Below are 18,002 nucleotides of genomic sequence, written 5' to 3'. Positions count from 1 at the left end.
CAATTGAGAGACCGTCAGAAAAACCACAGAGGATAAATAGCTGTACAATTATTCAGAAATACCTAAAGGCAATTTATTGGCACAGGTGTGTGAATATTAGTCTAGCAAGTGTGTCACGAGTTGGAATCATATTGAAAGCTATCTTTAATCTTAACATCTAACCTTGGTGATGGAAAGATGAACAGAGAGACACCACTCTTATTATAGTAAAGATATGCATTTGTTTGAGTTCATGTTAAAGCATATACTATTTTTCTTCTCTGTAGCGTAGACTTTGCTAGGTAAAAAAGTGAACAAGATTCAAGGCTTGTACTCCACTTAATGTAAAATTACCATAATTACGGATCCTAAACTGATAAGAAAAAAAGAGAAACGTTGTCAATACAATGACATCACATTTACTGTTTAATAGTTAAATTAAAAAACTAATCAAGTGTATTTTTTATGAAAGGCCAGGGTGAGTTTGGGAGAATCTTAGAAATGATTAGGCAATTCACATGTATTTCATAGTCGGAGTGTTTAGCCGAGATCAAATTGTGTCGATTTTAATCTTTAAACATCCTGACAGTCAGATCACTTTCAATACAAAACATGATGAAAAATAATGATGCTTTCTTATAAAATCTAATGACAGTTTGTGCAAGTTCATTTTTAATATTAATAATATACAGTGGAACCAAAGTATATTTTTCCACTGTATATTTATAATATACAGTGGAAAAAAAGGAGAATGGTTCGTCTCGAACATGAATTCGATTTTCAACCAAACCAGAGCTTGAGCATTAGAGTTAAACCTTCATTAACATAGGGAGAAACAAGTTACGCTTCATAAATTCTTTACAAAAAAGAAGGAACCATCTGGGACGACATAACTCTACCGAAGGGATTTGCTAGGAAACAACTCCTCCAGTCAGATTATCCTAAATTGTTTTGGAAGAAGATTCTTCTTCAAATAATTGAAGTAAACTCGCCATTGCTGTCTATATTTTCTTTTTCCAACGATTTTTCATGTAACTGATCTGTTGCATTCTTTGCTGTTTTATTATCAATTTTTGGTATTGTATCTTAACCTAGAATGATTTCGATGTTATAAGAGCAAAGCATACGAAATGTTTACTTTTTGTTTTCTGTTTTAATCATCATAGATAGAAAATCTTTTGTCAAAAATAAACACGATCTATATCTACCCGTTTTTATTTATAGTATGTAGTATAAAGTACAGCTTACGGTGTAAAATGTTTAAAAATACTTTACCGAAGTTGTTTTCTCGGCTGGTAACAGATTAAAGTTTACATACATTGACTCTAATGGGAATAATTGTTTCGGATCTCGAACAACTCAGTTTTTGAACAATTTTTTGGAGCGAATTATGCTCAAGAACCGAGGTTCCACTGTATTTGAATTCTTGTGAGAACATGCCAAGTACACAATGTTCGGTTTCTTGTCCAGTTGACTGTTGCAAATATAAAACATTCTCGTTCTAGTTCATTGGTTCACTAAAAATGATAGCGTGTTTCTTTTGCAGACATCGTTTCACAACTACAATGATATATCATATTTTTTGTGTTTGTCATATGCATTAATTTTTGTTCAACCTTTTTGTGCGCAGCTAAGTTAGTGATTGTTCTTTATTGTTATTTTGATACATTGCCATAAGTCACTTTTTGGTGAGAATTGATAGATAAATGATTTTGTCTATTTGGGTGAGTCCAATTGAATTGATAAGAGATCGATAAGTTATTGATAAAATGATTGACGTCGACTCTCTAACGCCGTACCTGCTAGATGTGCCAAAGTGCTTGCTTACTTGGTGGAGGTCAGGCCTGCCAACCCAAGAGTGGGGCAATGCTTGAGATTTGGTTTTGGGGCAATTGATGTATCAATAACAGCATATATAAATTTGAGGAAATTGGGGCAAAAATTTCACGCATTTCCATTTTTTCTTTGGGGTGATTGCGTGAGTATCACGCTCAATGCGTGAGAGTTGGCAGGTATGGTGGAGGCAGACCTGCCAACCCAAGAGTGGGGCAATGCGTGAGATTTGGTTTTGGGGCAATTGATGTATCAATGATAGTATATATAAAATTATGGAAATTGGGGCAAAAATCTCACGCATTTTCATTTTTTCTTTGGGGTGATTGCGTGAGTCTCACGCCCAGTTTAAGGCAAAACAATGTTTATATGCTCTTCGTAAGATTCGACATCTTTTGTCTGTTGAAGATGCTAAATTAATATATACTTCAATAGTACGAAGTCGTCTTGAATATTGTGCTACTTCGTTTATGTTTCTTGGTAAATGTCATTCAGACCAAATTGAGGCTTGCCAAAATAAAGCGGTGCGAATAATATGCAAAGCACCTAAATCCTTCTCAGTAACTGATGGTCGTCGATTATTAGGCCTACATACTCTCGCCAGTCGGCGTTCTTTCTTTTACAGGCAGTTGATAGGCAAAGTGGAGGTAGCTACAGTGGCCAGTGCTCTAAACAAATATATTCAACAGGATAGTGAGAGACACCAAATAAGCCTAAGATCACAATGCTCATTAATAACACCATCTATTAATAAGAACTATGACAGACAATCTTTTAAATATAACGCTATCAAGATTATGAAAGATGAGGTATAAGATCCTGTGAATGAGCTGTCATTTGATATTGATTAACTGGCCATACTGTGACTACTGACCATTCTATATTTTATTTACTAACACTGGTATACTAACAACATTGAATTAAAATTATTAAAAACCATCGGTTGTCACTTTACAACCATAGCTGACATAAGAATAGTAGAGTATTGTGTCATCCGCGTTAAAATTTTTTAAAAACTGACCATACTAATAATTACTAACTTGGAATCTAAATACTCAATCAACTCAGCTTGCATATATATACACTATATATATATATATATATATATATATATATATATATATATATATATATATATATATATATATATATATATATATATATATATATATATATATATACTCAGCTCAATCAACGACCTTATTATCCTCTTATAAAAATCATATTACTGTAGCCACTATCAATTTTATTCTCAATTATCATATTATACCACATTATATTAGCTTTAATTTTTAATTATGAAGTCAACAGAACACTATTTTCTCATGAAAACCTCAATAAATAATATTCACAAACAAACAAACAATGCGTGAGAGTTGGCAGGTATGGGTGGAGGTGTCTAGGCATCTACAACCAAACGTCAGCATTTGTTTGACCTGGCACGGGGATTGCCCCAACTTTACTTAACATCCAACCTATGATCATTTCCACATACTTAACAGGTATGAATTGACGCTCAAAATTAAACGTAGAAGAAACCATGACTGCGATGATACTTTGTAAACGTTACTCGCTAAAAAGAAGAGTTCCTACTTTGGCGAGAACAAAAATCAGTACTAATCGTATTTTGCAAAAAAGCTAGTGGCATAATAAGGCAATTCGTAAAGAGCCCTTGTATAAATGTATACGCTACAGTTACTAACAATTTTGCTTCAGCCGATTTTGAATGACTAGCACATCCACCGAGTGCAATAACTACAAGGAAGATTAATTGTTGAAGTAAAATTAGGAGGTTATCGGTCTGTCTATAGTTACCGCAATCCATGTATTCGAAGCAGCTCGGAAAAAGGCTTGTTCAGCTAATTAAAATCGTTTCAGCTATGTAAAATCAACGTCGGCAAATATTATTTTAACAACAACAACAATACACGAATTGTGAACTTTCATCAGAATCAATAAACTTTACAAAAACAGTAACTAAAATGTTATGAAGATGTATAGTCTAGGAGCAGAGTAACTCAATTGTTAGTCGTCATTCCCTTACTCAACTTATGCATTATGATGCGTGCAAAAGATTCTTCAAAATTTATATATTGCTTGTTTGCACATTGCACTCTGTAATTCGTTGCGTATATACTTTTATCTTTAAATTACATACTCATCAAATGGCGGAGGAGTAAGAAACAGGTCGATCACTGTTGATATACTTTAGAGGATATATTTTCGCGAACCCGTACTCTATAGGTATGCATTATGCACGGCTTCGCGAAAATATATTCGAAGCGCATCGAACTAGCTTGGCGCACGGCTTATCCGCGCTGTCATTAAAGCACCGCTTTGCGCAATATAGCTTATTTCTGGAGGAACTATGCAAAGGCTGAGATGGAGGAAAAGTGGGATTTCTCCGAATTCGTTCAACCATTATTAAATATATCAGTTAATCAATGCAATAGTCAGCAAATTTCTCGTGTAATAAAGTTTGTAGAACAACGGTAAGATCTTGATATCCTTTAGTTTTGTTACATCTTTGAAAAATGTTAATAAATGAATGCTTTTGACAAATTGGAAAGATGGACAGTCAAAATGTTTATGTTTGTAAAGATGTTTCTGACAGTAATTCGAAGTAATATTGTGTTGGCACTTCACTCTCTTTTAACCATTACGAGATTTCGTTAGTGCAGAAGTTTATCGCAACATTCAGGAATTGTAAGATACAAGAACCAAATATTCTTAACCAGAGTGAACCCCTTGGTTGCAGTACAAATTATTCAAATATATTTTTATTGACGAGTTTAATCAAAAGAGATACATGTCTCTGAAGATTACTAAATCAGTACACCATTCGGTAATGCCTATTTGAAACATGTGTTCCAAAGCACAAGTATTTGACGTTTACTAACTTTAGTTATGTAGTCTATACATGTACAATCATTATAGAAGCGAGAAATCGAAAAGATTGATCTTTAAATGTGACATTTGCATAGAACTTTATAGTGCACTTTCACGTAAAAGATTAAAAAAAGACATGGACCCATTTGGAACCAGTGTTTAATTACCACTCTTTTGTAGCAAAACTAATATACTATATTTTGCCATTTCGTTTAAACTTTTATCTGAATTACTGGTTTCAAATGAAAAATATGCATGGTTACAAATAAAAACTTGAGGTGCCAATTGTGGTTTAAGCTTATGACATTTGTTGCCAAAGCTATCAAATGGTGTGATATGAGTAACAGTAATAATTTTCAAAATAATAAGATGGTTTATATCACAACAAAAACTCGGTGCTATTATATTCTTATACTCTTTATCTGTGGCTTTCATATATGCGTGCTTAAAGAAAGCTCGTGAAAGAAATTGCTTCCTGTTCCATTGTACAAACTGAATTTGATGCTCAGTGACAGTGAAAAATTGTGGAATATATGTTACATCATCAAAGTTGTTAATTGTTCAGTGCTCCGGTCAATATCCAATCTGAAATCTTACATTCTAGAGCTGCTCAATTCTTAGAACATGACGAAGGATATGAAGCTTTTTATGCATCTTATGCTGCATTGGCCGTTCACTTGCTCGTCTCCAATATCACCAAGGGTAAATATGTTATATTGATTTTGTTGAATAAGGTTAAGTAGACACTTATTATAGGTAATTTATCAGAGTGAATTTTTAGAAAATGGAATTTCCTGGTGAGGAATCCTTTTTTTCACACCAATTGTTAGCTGAAAGTTATCCTTTCACTACATAGTACATACTATAGTTCAACTAATATTTTAGCTTGTTTTGCTAATAGATCATTTCCTTCAATACTGATGATCAGATGGATTTGCTATAGTTCGATCCAATTTTCTCTCCCACTAATGAAAAAGCATTCCCATTCCCTTTTTCTTTTCTTAAAAGCGTTTCTAAAACCAAACATTCAACACTCTGGTAATATTTATATAAATGACAATTAAATGCATACTTTTATGTCCGAGTCATCTAATTCTTACAATGATTCAAATTTATACAAGTTTTTCTCATGCTTTTCTAGTTCATGGGAATTCAGACTTGGAGCCTGTCTTAAAATGTCTGCTCAAGTTCTTATTAAACAGATGTTCAGATACCAAGGCTTCACCAGTTCTCAGCTGTGTAAGTGTTGTATATGGTCTGTTAGCTTCTCTGATAAAAGTGTTCAATTTAGTTTGATAATTTCCATGTGGTTTGCACAATCTTTGCTGTTCTCTAGTAGCATTGTTGATAGTAAATAAATTAAATGTCACAAAATTATTTTTTTCAGTTTTTGAAGGCAGACCATTTGTTCAATTGCCGTTGCCTTCTCAAAACAAATTGAACTTTTCCTCAATCCTAATCTATATTATAGATATTTATTTAGAAAATGATGCTGATTTTATCTCATTAAAACAGTAGTTTTGTGTTAGTGTAGTATTGACCAATATTTCATTGAAAAATGATAACCATGGTTTTGTGATCATAGCAAAATATTTAAGGAAAATTATGTGCGGCTATCAGTGCCAATTGGTTAATTCTTTACTTTATTTTATACCTGGTTATCACTCTTGTAATAATTTTCCCAAGTGATTTGATCTGGCTGCGCTCTTACCTTGGCTAAGGACAAAATGTTCAGTTTTCAAGAAAATTTCTTTAATTTCTTAACGTCTAGCTACAAAGTTGATGTCAAAGCTTTTTAATTAAATATCCTACGAGCTATTGGAATTCTTGTTTCCTTTTGGTTAGGTAAATATAATGCTGGGTATGCACAAAACGCTTTGGGTTTTTGTGATAAATAAAAATTTACTTTCACGAAATCTGTAAAACAGAATAAGCCTCATGTAGCTCTTTGGATAACTAATTTTAGTAACTAACTTTTAATAAATTTGTTATGATATTTTTATGGAGGAAATGAGGAAGCTGGTGACATTGCTCATCTTGTTTTCAAGTTTTCGGTTAATGGATGCCAACGTGTCAATATTTTATGTTATCTACTTATTTGCGACATTTTCACGTTCCTGACATGATTTCGATTCTCCTTTTAGTATCAGCTGACTGGACTGATAAGAAGCCTCTGCACAGGCCACATAGGTGCTGGCTCTAACTTGACCCAGTACACTGCCACTCTGCGGAGTGCTGACCTTCCTGAAGATATTGTAGGCGGATCCAGCAGCTCTCGTGAGTTCTTTTAAATTGAGTTTATATTATTTGAGTTAGATCATAACCGATACAAACTTTACTACACAGGTTACAGATGATCATAATAGTTATAGGAGAGTGATATTAGCACTGGTTCCAAATAGGTCCATGTCTTTTTCTAATATTTCATGTAAAATCTTACTATAAATCTCTATGTATGACTAGACTTGACAGTATGACTACTCCAGTTTGGCAGTTAGCCATCCTCTCAATACGGAAGATGGAAATATTGATATTCAGTTCACAATACACTCGCTGTAGTATTGAATATTTAAGATACAGTAGATGCTCCTACAACGTAAATAATCTGTTCCAGGAATGCTTACTTTATATGGAATTTACGTCCATACGCTTAGTAAAATGCATGTAAATAGTCGTACCAAGATATTTCCAAACTCGCCCATTTGGCCATACAAAAAAGAAAACCTAGACTTGACTTTTCAATTTGCTAGCTGTACCGTAACTGCAGTATTATTGGTTTGCACCGAAAACTTTTCTCCTCGCTCTTTGTGATCACTTTCACTTGTTTTATGGTCCATAAAACAAGTGGTTGCAGTAATTTTACAATAAATTAAGTACATTTTTGATGTCCATTTACACTGATTCGTTTAGTTTTTCTAGACAGCAAGGTCTATTCTGCAAAGAGTAAACCTATAACAAATTTTTTATCTGTCTACAATAAAGTGAAACAAAAATATATTTTTGCTATAATAAGAGCGGCGTGTATCTGTCCTTCCTCTATTTGTCTCTAGGGAGGTGGCCAAGGTTAGGATAAAATATATTTTGTGACGATACCTCGACTCGTGACATTCAGATTGGTAGACTAACGCTGTAACACCCGCACAAATCAATTGCCTTTAAGTATTTCTGAACAATTGCAGCTATTTATTCTCTCTGTTTTGTCAACACTTTTGACGATTTGTTACGGCGAACTAGAATGCCATGGACTTTGCATATACTGTATAACAGAGATAATGCTATACGTACGTCGTTTTGTCTCACAAGTGTGGCTGGAGAAAGAAAGCGGCGTTTCAAGGCTTACTACAAAATTACCGTTATTCGACTCGAATTTGAGAAATCGCACCGATTTGACACTGTTACATGGAATTTTTATAGGTAGTTCGAAGCAAAACTTTACATATTTTTTTATGTTATGTGTAATCTATGTTATAGGAGGTATATTTTATAGGAGTGTCTATTGTACTAGCTGACTAAAATGGTTACTCCGTAAATTTGAATAACTTGTAAATAGTTAGTAACTTGATCTAGTCTAAATCCTTAGTTTAATAAGAGCAGTGGTTGAAGTCAGTTTAATAGTTAGCATGTCCAGTAGCTAATAAGCTAAGCTAGTAGCTAGCTAAGCTAGTATTTTCCCCAAGCACTATAAGTGTGAGTATTTCAGCTGATGTAATAAGTATGTGCACAGTTATTAATCAGTTACACCAATTAGACGTGTGGTGTAGTGGTTAGTACGACTGTCTGGAGGACTAGAGGTTTCGACTTCAAATCCCAGTGCCAAATGAATTTTTCGTCCCTAAAACTTTCTCGCTGTAACTGGACATCCGGATGACAAATGGGAAATATGAAATTTACAGACGGTTCCCAACCTACGAACGAGTTACGTTTCGAACGATTGTTCGTAAGGCGAATTTGTTCGTAAGTTGCTTCAGTGCTATATTTTGTACTATAATTTATGTTTAAGGCCTATATAAGTATATTCAAGGTTTATATAAGTATGTTTAAAGCTTGTATAAGTAACCTGTATCGGTTTGTACTGAAAAATTTTTTAATAAATTGGAGATAATACTTTGATGGACGCCGGGCCATGACACTGCATTTCTTATTTATTGTATGTCTTGTCCTTTTTATTATGTTGTTGTTTTAATCGTTATGCTATCACTTATCATTGTTGTCTTATTTTTTTGTATGTGTTGTCCTTTTATCATATCGTTGTTTCACTCGTTATGCTATTGTTATATCTGATATCCCGTCATAACACTATCACTTATCGTCACTTATATTGTTGTCATACCAAAGCACGAGCGGTCCTATTTATTAACCTTTTTAGCTGGTCTTCTTACCGTTTGCTGTTAGCCGGAACGGTTGATATTATTGTATATAAAGGGGCGCGCTCATTTAGTTGAGCAGAGCAGATAGTTGTACGCTCCTCGGCTAGTGAAATTTCCTTCGCTAATATAAAAGCTGAATGAAACCAAACGGACTCTCTTCTCTTTATTTATTAGTCTAGATCGTGCCAAGTAAAGGCCGGCAAATCCCTTTACAGTACGTACAGTAAGAATAAAAAAGTTCTTTGCGCACTGGATATACGTTCACGCACTTATGCACTGCAACAAACTGGGCAGAGAAAGGTGGATGCTGGGTGGTGCTTCTGAGTAGTGCCTATGCGCAGACCTGTTCGTATGTACCGTTGTTCGTAACTCAAATGTTTGTAAGTAGGGAACCGTCTGTATATATATTTTTATAATGCTGACTCCTTTTTAGAGTCACTCTAGCTAGTGATATTTGTTTTTATTTACATCTAGAGCCATGTTTGTGGTTGTGCGCATCGATAGTGTTGGTAACAGTGATCTTATCCATATACAAGCATTGAAGCTATGTGTAACAACAATAAATTTGAGTCGTTCTCTAATTGTCTAATCATCGGTGTCCGCCACTTGCTGCCACCAATAGCAGATCGAAATATTTTCTTTTTGTTACCCGTTTTCTAATTTATCAACTGTATCATTTACCAATGTGTGCTGTAGTCTGTAAGCAAAAAATTGTAAATAAAAAATGATATCCCAAACATTGCTTTAATGCTACACAATATTGTTCTATTTTTAATGATTCACATTGCTGTCAAAAAGGTAACAGTCACATTAGAAATTGATAGTACCAATAGACTAAGTCTAATGTCATAGCAGTTTCGGATGCAATTTATTCAGAAGTTTCACAGTAAGTTTCTTTAGTGCAAATGCGTTTAGGGAAAACAACCTTTTCTTTTCAGTGTTGAAATGATATAATGCTTATGGTTTTAGCTCCATTCTCATTGGATGATGAAACCGACGGCGAGGGAAGCGGAGACAACTTTCTCAACTCGCTGTCTATGTTTGCTTTGGAGGTAGAGTTCAAGGACAAGGAGGATGCCGAGACCTTGAAGAAGCAGCAATTGACGGAGCTTGCTTCACGGATATTTGCCGAAAGTGTGAGTTTAGGGGAACGCAGCAGATTGCAGTCTGACGTTCTGCTATTTACATCCTGAGTCCTATATCTATTGTCTATCAATTTCTGTGGCTGGTTCATTCAGATTAACATTTTTAGTGCCGTCCTTCGGTATTCCAGTAGTGTAGCTCGTTGGCCAGCAGATGTTCATCACCGGGATACAGGTTATATGGCTTTTGTTTAGCTTTTTCTTTCAGAACAGCTTTCCTAGCTTGATTTCCAGCATTTCTGGTATTTATAGTAACTTTTTGAGGTCAGTTCCAGTAGACCAATATCCTGACCTATCAGACTAAGCGCCGAGTTCTTTCTCGTAATGTATGCTTTAATCCCAAGCTATATATACCCCTAAACTCCTAAGCTATATATATATACCTCTGTACTTTACAGCTATTTATAGCCCTATTCTCCCAAGCTATATATACACCCCATACTCTCAGGTCAGTTTTCCAATTTTGATGTGATTGCACAAATGTGACCCCGGCCGTCAGAATATACAATCGTGCGGTAATTCCATTGTTCACAATAGCGGCGCTAAACGTGCTTACGCTATTATATGACTCACCGTCACTATTTTAGTAAACAGTGGTTTATAGTGCATTCAACCCTGCTCTTTCACATGGTCTTGTTTATTTTTGTGTCTGACCAATCATTAAGCCAGAATTGCCTTTTAACTATACCCATATCGGTGGTTGCTATGGAATTTTTCATAACCCAAGATCATAAATATAGGCTCTAACTACGGGTGCACGCATGCATGTGGCTATTTCCTGTTTTGATGCTTCAGGCTAGAACAAAATAAAACCATTGCAAAAATTACGGCTCGTTGCTGCTATTAATTTAGATGAGTATTTCTACTTAGAATCTGAGTCAGCTGCCTCAGATCATAGTGAAAGCGATGATGAGGGAGGGTTGTCATAATAGGGCAACCTTAGAAATACAGCTTCTTACGCAATATGAGGCTGCTAACGATAATGCGAGTAATAACGGTCATCCTAATGAATTAAATCAAATTACCGCCTATCAAAGATCAGCCTATCACTACTGATAACAATCTTATTCTAGCTGTTGACATCAAACTAATAAGTGGGTGCAAATGTAGGAAATTATGCGCTAGTTTTATGTCGTCTGAACAATTAAGCCTCATTAGAACTGTGTATCAAGAATTACCGAAGGATACATTGGATATGGTTGTGTTGGGACAAATTGCCACTAGCATAATAAACAAACCCCTCCAATGCTCTACAATAAATCTCTGCAGCGTACTTGTGCTACACTGTGTGAGTGTTAAACTACATAAAGAAGCTCTAGATTGAATGGTCACTTGATGGGTTGATATTTCCGCATCCTGATGCCCCCTGTTGTCACTTTTCCTTGACCTTACCATGACCTTCTGTATAGATGGACAAATCTGAATGCACTTCCAACACTTTGTTAAGTTGTTGGACTGTCATTATATGCAGTCATAGCAATATAGCTTGATGAGAAGTGCCCAGTTTGAAGCATACCCTTTTAATGAAAAACTCCAGGACGGTGAGCTTTTAGCCACATATATTGTTAACCTTACCATGACCTTTGGGAGGTCAACCGTCAATCGAATCGGAACAAAAATGCAACCATCATCTTTTTCAGGGTTTTATTGTAGATAATGCCAGGTTTCATCAATATAGGTTGAGATTAAGTGGTCGGTTGCTATGGCATCTTGATTTGTAAACAAATACCATGATTTACAGTTCATGAATCATCAACTTTATCCTGCTTAAACTCAAAAAAACAGTTTTAGTTCATCACGAGACCTTCTCTACTAAATCTCGCATAACCTGGGCATAAATAATCCGATTTAAAAAATTTGAAATGCATTAAAATTCTCAGAATTTGCTGATTTCAATTCTTTAAATAACTCAAAAATGTGGTTTTAGCACGATTGTACATTCTGACTGCCTGGGTCACAAATACTTACATGCCTTTGGTTTACATTTGTTTATTGCTATGAAACTTTTAGAGCTTGCTAAAAGTTCATTGTGAGCACATTTATCTTGTAATGATTTCTTTACAAAATATCTTTCTTAAAGTCATATAAACTAAGCAACAACTGCTAAAATGACAGCATCGAAAAAACTGATAAGATATAAAGTATGTACATTGAGCCTGCTTCAGATTATATGTAAAAGTCTATATGATGGTACAATTGTGTAGTACATAATATGGTATAAGTGTGTAAAAACTGCAGTACAAAATCTCACGGCAAAACGATTTGGATTTTTAGACAAACTTGGTTGGTCTGGTCTATCATTGTGAAAAAGATGCTTGCTTTTAAGAACATCTAGATCATCGGAATTCCAACGAACTCGGCTACAAAATGGTGTTAGCCCTCGATGTAGTTTTTAACCAATCGCGCGTAATCGCCAAGTTTGCAAAAGAAAATGTTTAGCATATCGATTGCTGTAGGAGCATTTGAGCAGTGTCTCAACAATTTGTTATTATCGTTCTTGTTTAAATTTTTGTGTGTTGCGAAGCATTGTGCCTCCCAAGTGGCCATGGTTTATAGCTGCCAAGCTATGAGTGTTTAGAGGATTGTGTGAAATACATTGTGCAGTGTTTTTACCATTTCCTTCGCCACATGTCTGCAGTTGAATGGCCGTACCATACTCTGGGACTATCTCCATTCACTTGACTACCTCCAACGATACACCGATGCTGTACGGATAATGGTAGCAGCGGGTGGTGGCATGAATGCACCGAATGCTGATGATATTCCTGTGTTCAAGTCGAGTTCCACTGCTCTGCTCTCACAGATGTCGGCTGTTTACAAGGGTGTCTCTATTCCTGTCATGTTCTCTTCCTCAAGTGAGGTAAGCCTTAGGTCAATGGGCTACATATCAGAGGTTACTGCTTGTCTTGATTATGACATCCCTCCTCGTAATATCACTCATTTGTTCGGCTGACTCTAATGTTGGTGTTTTTGTGTTACCGAGGTTGTAGTTTCTGTTCCAACTACTTTTGATACTTTTACTTGTATAATTGACAGATTGAAATTAGATGCACCACATCAAGTCAATTGTAAATCCTAGCACATGCTAACTGTAGCATCTTCCATCATATTTTATGAGTGGGCTTCAAAGATCAAGCCTACCTAATTTGTATTTTTATTATTGTTGTTGATAAACACAATTAGCGAATTAGGGTTTTACAACTGAAATTTTCAAATAAAAGTACTTAGCTTTCTTGTTCCACTATGGATTTACCTCAGTTTGTAAACTCGTCGTCTTGATTTTTGATTGATTTTCAGTATTTTATTCTAGTTTCACTCCATTTAAGCGGCTCAATTATTGGGTGTTTATTACATGTTTAATGTAGATTATCGGTCTACACATGTTAACCTCTGTAACACATGTTAACCTCTGTAACACATGTTAACCAGTAACCATGGTAACAAGTTAATGTTCGCGATTAACTTACACAAAATTTTAGTAGAATTTATCCAAATGTATCGGTATTTTTCTATAATTTGAGATTGTTCTTGGTGTTTTAGATGACCTGATTGCCAGGATGTTTCTAGATTAAAGTAGATGAAACTTATATGATAAAATAAACAGTTGCGGCGTGTATAGGAAAATCTTTTCAAAACTGCTCAAATTTAGCTGTCCAGGCCTGAATCTTGTTCAAAAATACATTTTACAATTTGCTTATTATAAATGTGGTATGACACATTATTCCCTGAATATATTAGCCGTCATCTCATTCACAAAATGTCAGCATGTTTTCTTTTTTAAACTCTTCATCGTTTAAAAAAAAAGATAACTAGTTTACGGTATTTGGTTTAAGCTGTCATGTCTCATGGTACAACCTGGCTGTCTAAATGGGCTCCTCAGCAATACGCTTGTTTGTTTGTCAGACTATGATGGAGAAGTTGGTGAGTGTCACACTCGCCTCTCTGTATGCTGGCTCATACGCCATCCTCTGCTCTGCTAAATCCACTTCTGCTGATTTACAGAACACCGCATCAACCATCACTAAAAAAGCTGTAAGTACTCTCACTGGGTATTGGAGTATTTGGCCTTCGCGCTGATGTCTATCGAATATATGATTAAGAGTTGCTAGCTCTCTAAACGGGCCTGGCCTTGGGTATTAAAAAATTACTTATTGCATTGTCTAAATAAAAACATTTAATATATATCGGTCCACCCATAAATCTACATGTATTCTTTCTTAAGCTTGACTCTGCTGGGGTATAGTAATTATATGAAATCTTATTTAAAAGTCAAATTAAATGTCATCAAAACTTTGGGGATTAGTGCACTTACACAGATGTGAGAAATACCTGAGGCTGCTGTATTTTTGAGGCCCCATGAAATGTAGTATGGAACATGCGGTAACTATTGTGTATCCAAGTATATAATATAATGGTGTTCTTTGACTGAGAGGTTTGTCCAAATAATAGTTTTTTTTGATAATTTTAATTGACATTTTCAATTGATAATGTTTTTTGGTTGAGAGGTTGGTGAGAGAGATTGGGTGGATTTTTCTTCAAGGTCTACTCAGCTGCCAAAACAATGGATATTCTTAGATGTCAGTAGATGGCTGGTGTTTCTCGCATGATTATATATCGTGGCATTTTGGTGTTTTAATTTCTAACTATTCAAAAGGAAACGCATGTTGACCACCTCGCTTAATCCATAAAAGATTAACTTGCTTGCTTTTACTTTATTTTCACTGTTAACTTCATGAGTAACATTTAATGCATGGTTTGGTGCTCTGATGACTTGGTTAAGCCGTTCATGGAACCTCGGTGTAATCAAGATTTGAAGCTAAAAAGATTAGCTGGCATTATTTGCTATGCTAAGATAGGCAAACTGCTATTTGTTTCATCTGATTTATTCTGTATGCTCTAAAGTCTAAAGCTTATAACTTTTGCATCCCACAAGCACCAAAACCTCATAAGGAAAAATCCAGCGGGGGAATCTATTGACCTTTGAAAGATAGAACCTTCCTTTGAAAGAATTTTTTGCTTAACTAATAAAGGATGCTTGTGTGTAATGTGCGAACTATTGACTACAAAAGTGTCAGACTGATTGGTTGACCTCTGGAGATGTTCACTTTACCAAATCCGTCCTATTTGGACATCCCATCATTAAAGGGTTAATAGCGGTTTTGTCAGTGGTGGGAGGAGGGTGTGGCCCAATCTTTGCTCAGGTTTCTGTGCATGACCCCTGGTTAAAAAATTCGGACACTCCTTTATCAGAGCATATTCCAAAATAATATGAGGAATACAGATAGTAAATCACTCCAGGAATCTAAAAGGCTAGTTCAGTGATTTCGGCCAAAAAACAAACATGACATTACTGCTAGTTTTAGTAAAAGTTGGAGGAAAAAGAAGAAAACAGGTATGCGGTTTTGTCTTGAATTGTTGACCTAGAATGGTCACATGATTCATGCAGTGCAGCCTCTAAAAGCACTTCATTACAGGTTGATAGGTTTTAGATACAGCTAACTCAGTTTTTTTGCTTTTAGACCGAAATATTGAATGCTGTGAGCAAGGGTGTGCGGCAGAGCCCCCGTGTCGCTACACACGTTCACACCAACATACATACTATGGCTGGATGGCTGATATTCACCACCCTAGAGACTATCTCACACATGTCAGACTCTGATGCTGAAGGCAGAGAGTGAGTGCTTGTGCCAGTCTTCGTCTTTGAAAACAGACATACTCTGTAACGTCAATCTGTAGTTTCCTTTTCTTGCATGTTTGTATCTCGAGCATCATGTATTGTGATATCAGTTCATTGTGTGAAGCATCAGTTGTCTTATCTGTGGTTATCTAGACTAAGGCAGGTTTGATAATGGGCGTTATTTCAAGTAGGTGTATCAGCTCTAATATCGGACTATAACCTCCTTATTTCACGGAGTTGTCATTGCACCTACGAGTCATTACAGGGTTGGAGAGGTGTATAAAAACAGTGCTAAATTTGGTAGGGTTTTCACCCCGCTGTACCCAGACTGAAAATTTAGTAAGATTTCAGTTCCTTCACATTTCACTTGAATTTACATTAATTTGCACTTGCATATAAATGATTTAAAAACAAAAATTGCATTTTTATATTAATACACTAGTTTTTTATTGTGATATATATTTATATATGTATACTAGCAATGCTTACCGGCATTGCCCGGGTATTAAAAATCAGCTTATAAACAATGAGAAGTAATGAGAGTTGCCTGCCACTTGCTATTAGCTTGGCACATTGCCAATGGAAAATTTGAGTCAGTTTACTAATGAGAGCTACTCATCTCCTTGATTTTACTCAATCACCCTGTGTAGTATGCAAAGCCGTTGGGTATTTTCTCCCATATAGCGATATGTATCGACTAGCAAACAAATCAATTTCTGTGGCCTAGTTGGTACGGCCTCAGATTGGCGGACGGGAGGGTCTGAGATCAAATTGTCTTCGGTACGGATTCCTTATTCCAAGATTCTAATAATAGCTATAGCTGTACATGCTGGAAACGGACGACCAACTTTGCGAAATATAGATATAAGATGTACTGACATATTATGCTTTCAGCTTGATAGCTCATGTGTGCTCAACAAGTTGATTCAAATTTAGAAGGAACTAAATAATAATTGCCCTCATGTCACATGGCGTTATGTAAACCAATCCAATTTGCTATCATTGTGTTGGTACGAGATCACTCCTAATCTAAGTGAAAGTTTTCCTCTTAGATGCATATTTATGGTAGGGAACTATACAAAAACTTATTCCGTGGCACTGTGGGGTTCACATTAAAATGGAACCTCGTTTGCAGGCCAGATGAAGCTGGCAAAGCTAGTTACTGGGGAATGCCAAGTCACTACTACGCCATCGAGGCTCTTAGCTGCCTCCTATTCATAGCCAAGGATTCGTCACCTGGTCAGGTGCCCAACAAGCCTACTACTACACGATCGTCCACTCGGCTCCTCGAGGTTAGAATATTAATTCTTCTACAACTTCATTGTTCTTGTCTGTTGTACTTATAATAAAGTACGTACTCATGTCCTAGTAATTAAATATACTAATAATGTTACTTGTGGTAGTTGAATAGAACCAAATATCTAACCAGGTAGCATTGCAGATGCTAAGTATTTTTTTGGAGTGTAATGTTATGTCAGATCTGATTGGAGGTTAATGATGAATGTCAATCTTCATTGAACAAGTTGGCTTAAGGCAAGGTTAGACCAAAAAATCAAATGATTCAAATCTTGGATTTTCAAAAAAATCACAATTTTTTTAGTTTTTCATGGTTTTGCGAAAATCTGGGTTTTCTGACAAACAATCTTCTTGGGTGTGTTGGTAACAAATCTGTAAATACTCCTCTGTCATGAATTAGCAAGTGCGATGGAGATAATTGACTAAACTAGTATGATGCCGCAGAAGGACCTTTGAAGTTGAGACCTGTGCGTTTATTTGGTAACTACAAAAGTAGGATTAATTGTGAGCAATTGTAACTGGTAGTTATCCCCTCATGACTCTGTTTAAACATTATTAAGCAAAATTGAATAGAAAAACCGAAGGTATCAAACAAATAATATAGAGCTGTCTGTATATTGTACATAAGATGTCTGTATGTTGTACATAATCTTTCTGTATGTTGTACATAGGATGTCTGTATGTTGTACATAAGATGTCTGTATGTTGTACATGAGATGCCTGTATGTTGTACATTATCTGTCTGTATGTTGTACATGGGATGTTTGTATGCTGCACATGAGATGTCTGTATGTTATACATCAGATGTCTGTATGTTGT

At 35.6% G+C, this 18,002-nt stretch overlaps 2 protein-coding genes across 4 annotated transcripts in view; one reads left to right on the top strand and one right to left on the bottom strand.

Moving 5' to 3' along the window:
• Positions 1–4,030, bottom strand: part of LOC137387125 (uncharacterized) — a 43,489-nt gene extending 39,459 nt beyond the window's left edge. For 2 of the 3 annotated variants that reach the window (XR_010977869.1, XM_068073438.1), the window contains exon 1: positions 3,516–3,624. Coding sequence is in view for 1 of the 3 variants with exons in the window: in XM_068073436.1 (XP_067929537.1) it covers positions 3,971–3,974 (4 nt within the window). In the remaining 2 variants the exon portion in view is untranslated. Of the gene's footprint in view, positions 1–3,515; positions 3,625–3,970 lie in introns of those variants that run through there. The other variant, XM_068073436.1, reaches the window with a different exon arrangement.
• Positions 4,031–5,325: 1,295 nt separating this feature from the next.
• Positions 5,326–18,002, top strand: part of LOC137388469 (E3 ubiquitin-protein ligase UBR4-like) — a 61,139-nt gene continuing 48,462 nt past the window's right edge. The window contains 7 exon segments of the mRNA XM_068074956.1: positions 5,326–5,403; positions 6,846–6,978; positions 10,038–10,204; positions 12,849–13,070; positions 14,114–14,242; positions 15,730–15,884; positions 17,023–17,179. Coding sequence (XP_067931057.1) covers positions 5,326–5,403; positions 6,846–6,978; positions 10,038–10,204; positions 12,849–13,070; positions 14,114–14,242; positions 15,730–15,884; positions 17,023–17,179 — 1,041 coding nt within the window.

The sequence above is a fragment of the Watersipora subatra genome, chromosome 2 (assembly GCF_963576615.1).
Source record: "Watersipora subatra chromosome 2, tzWatSuba1.1, whole genome shotgun sequence".
Lineage (NCBI taxonomy): Eukaryota > Metazoa > Bryozoa > Gymnolaemata > Cheilostomatida > Watersiporidae > Watersipora > Watersipora subatra.
This window is presented reverse-complemented; position numbering and strand designations above follow the sequence as displayed.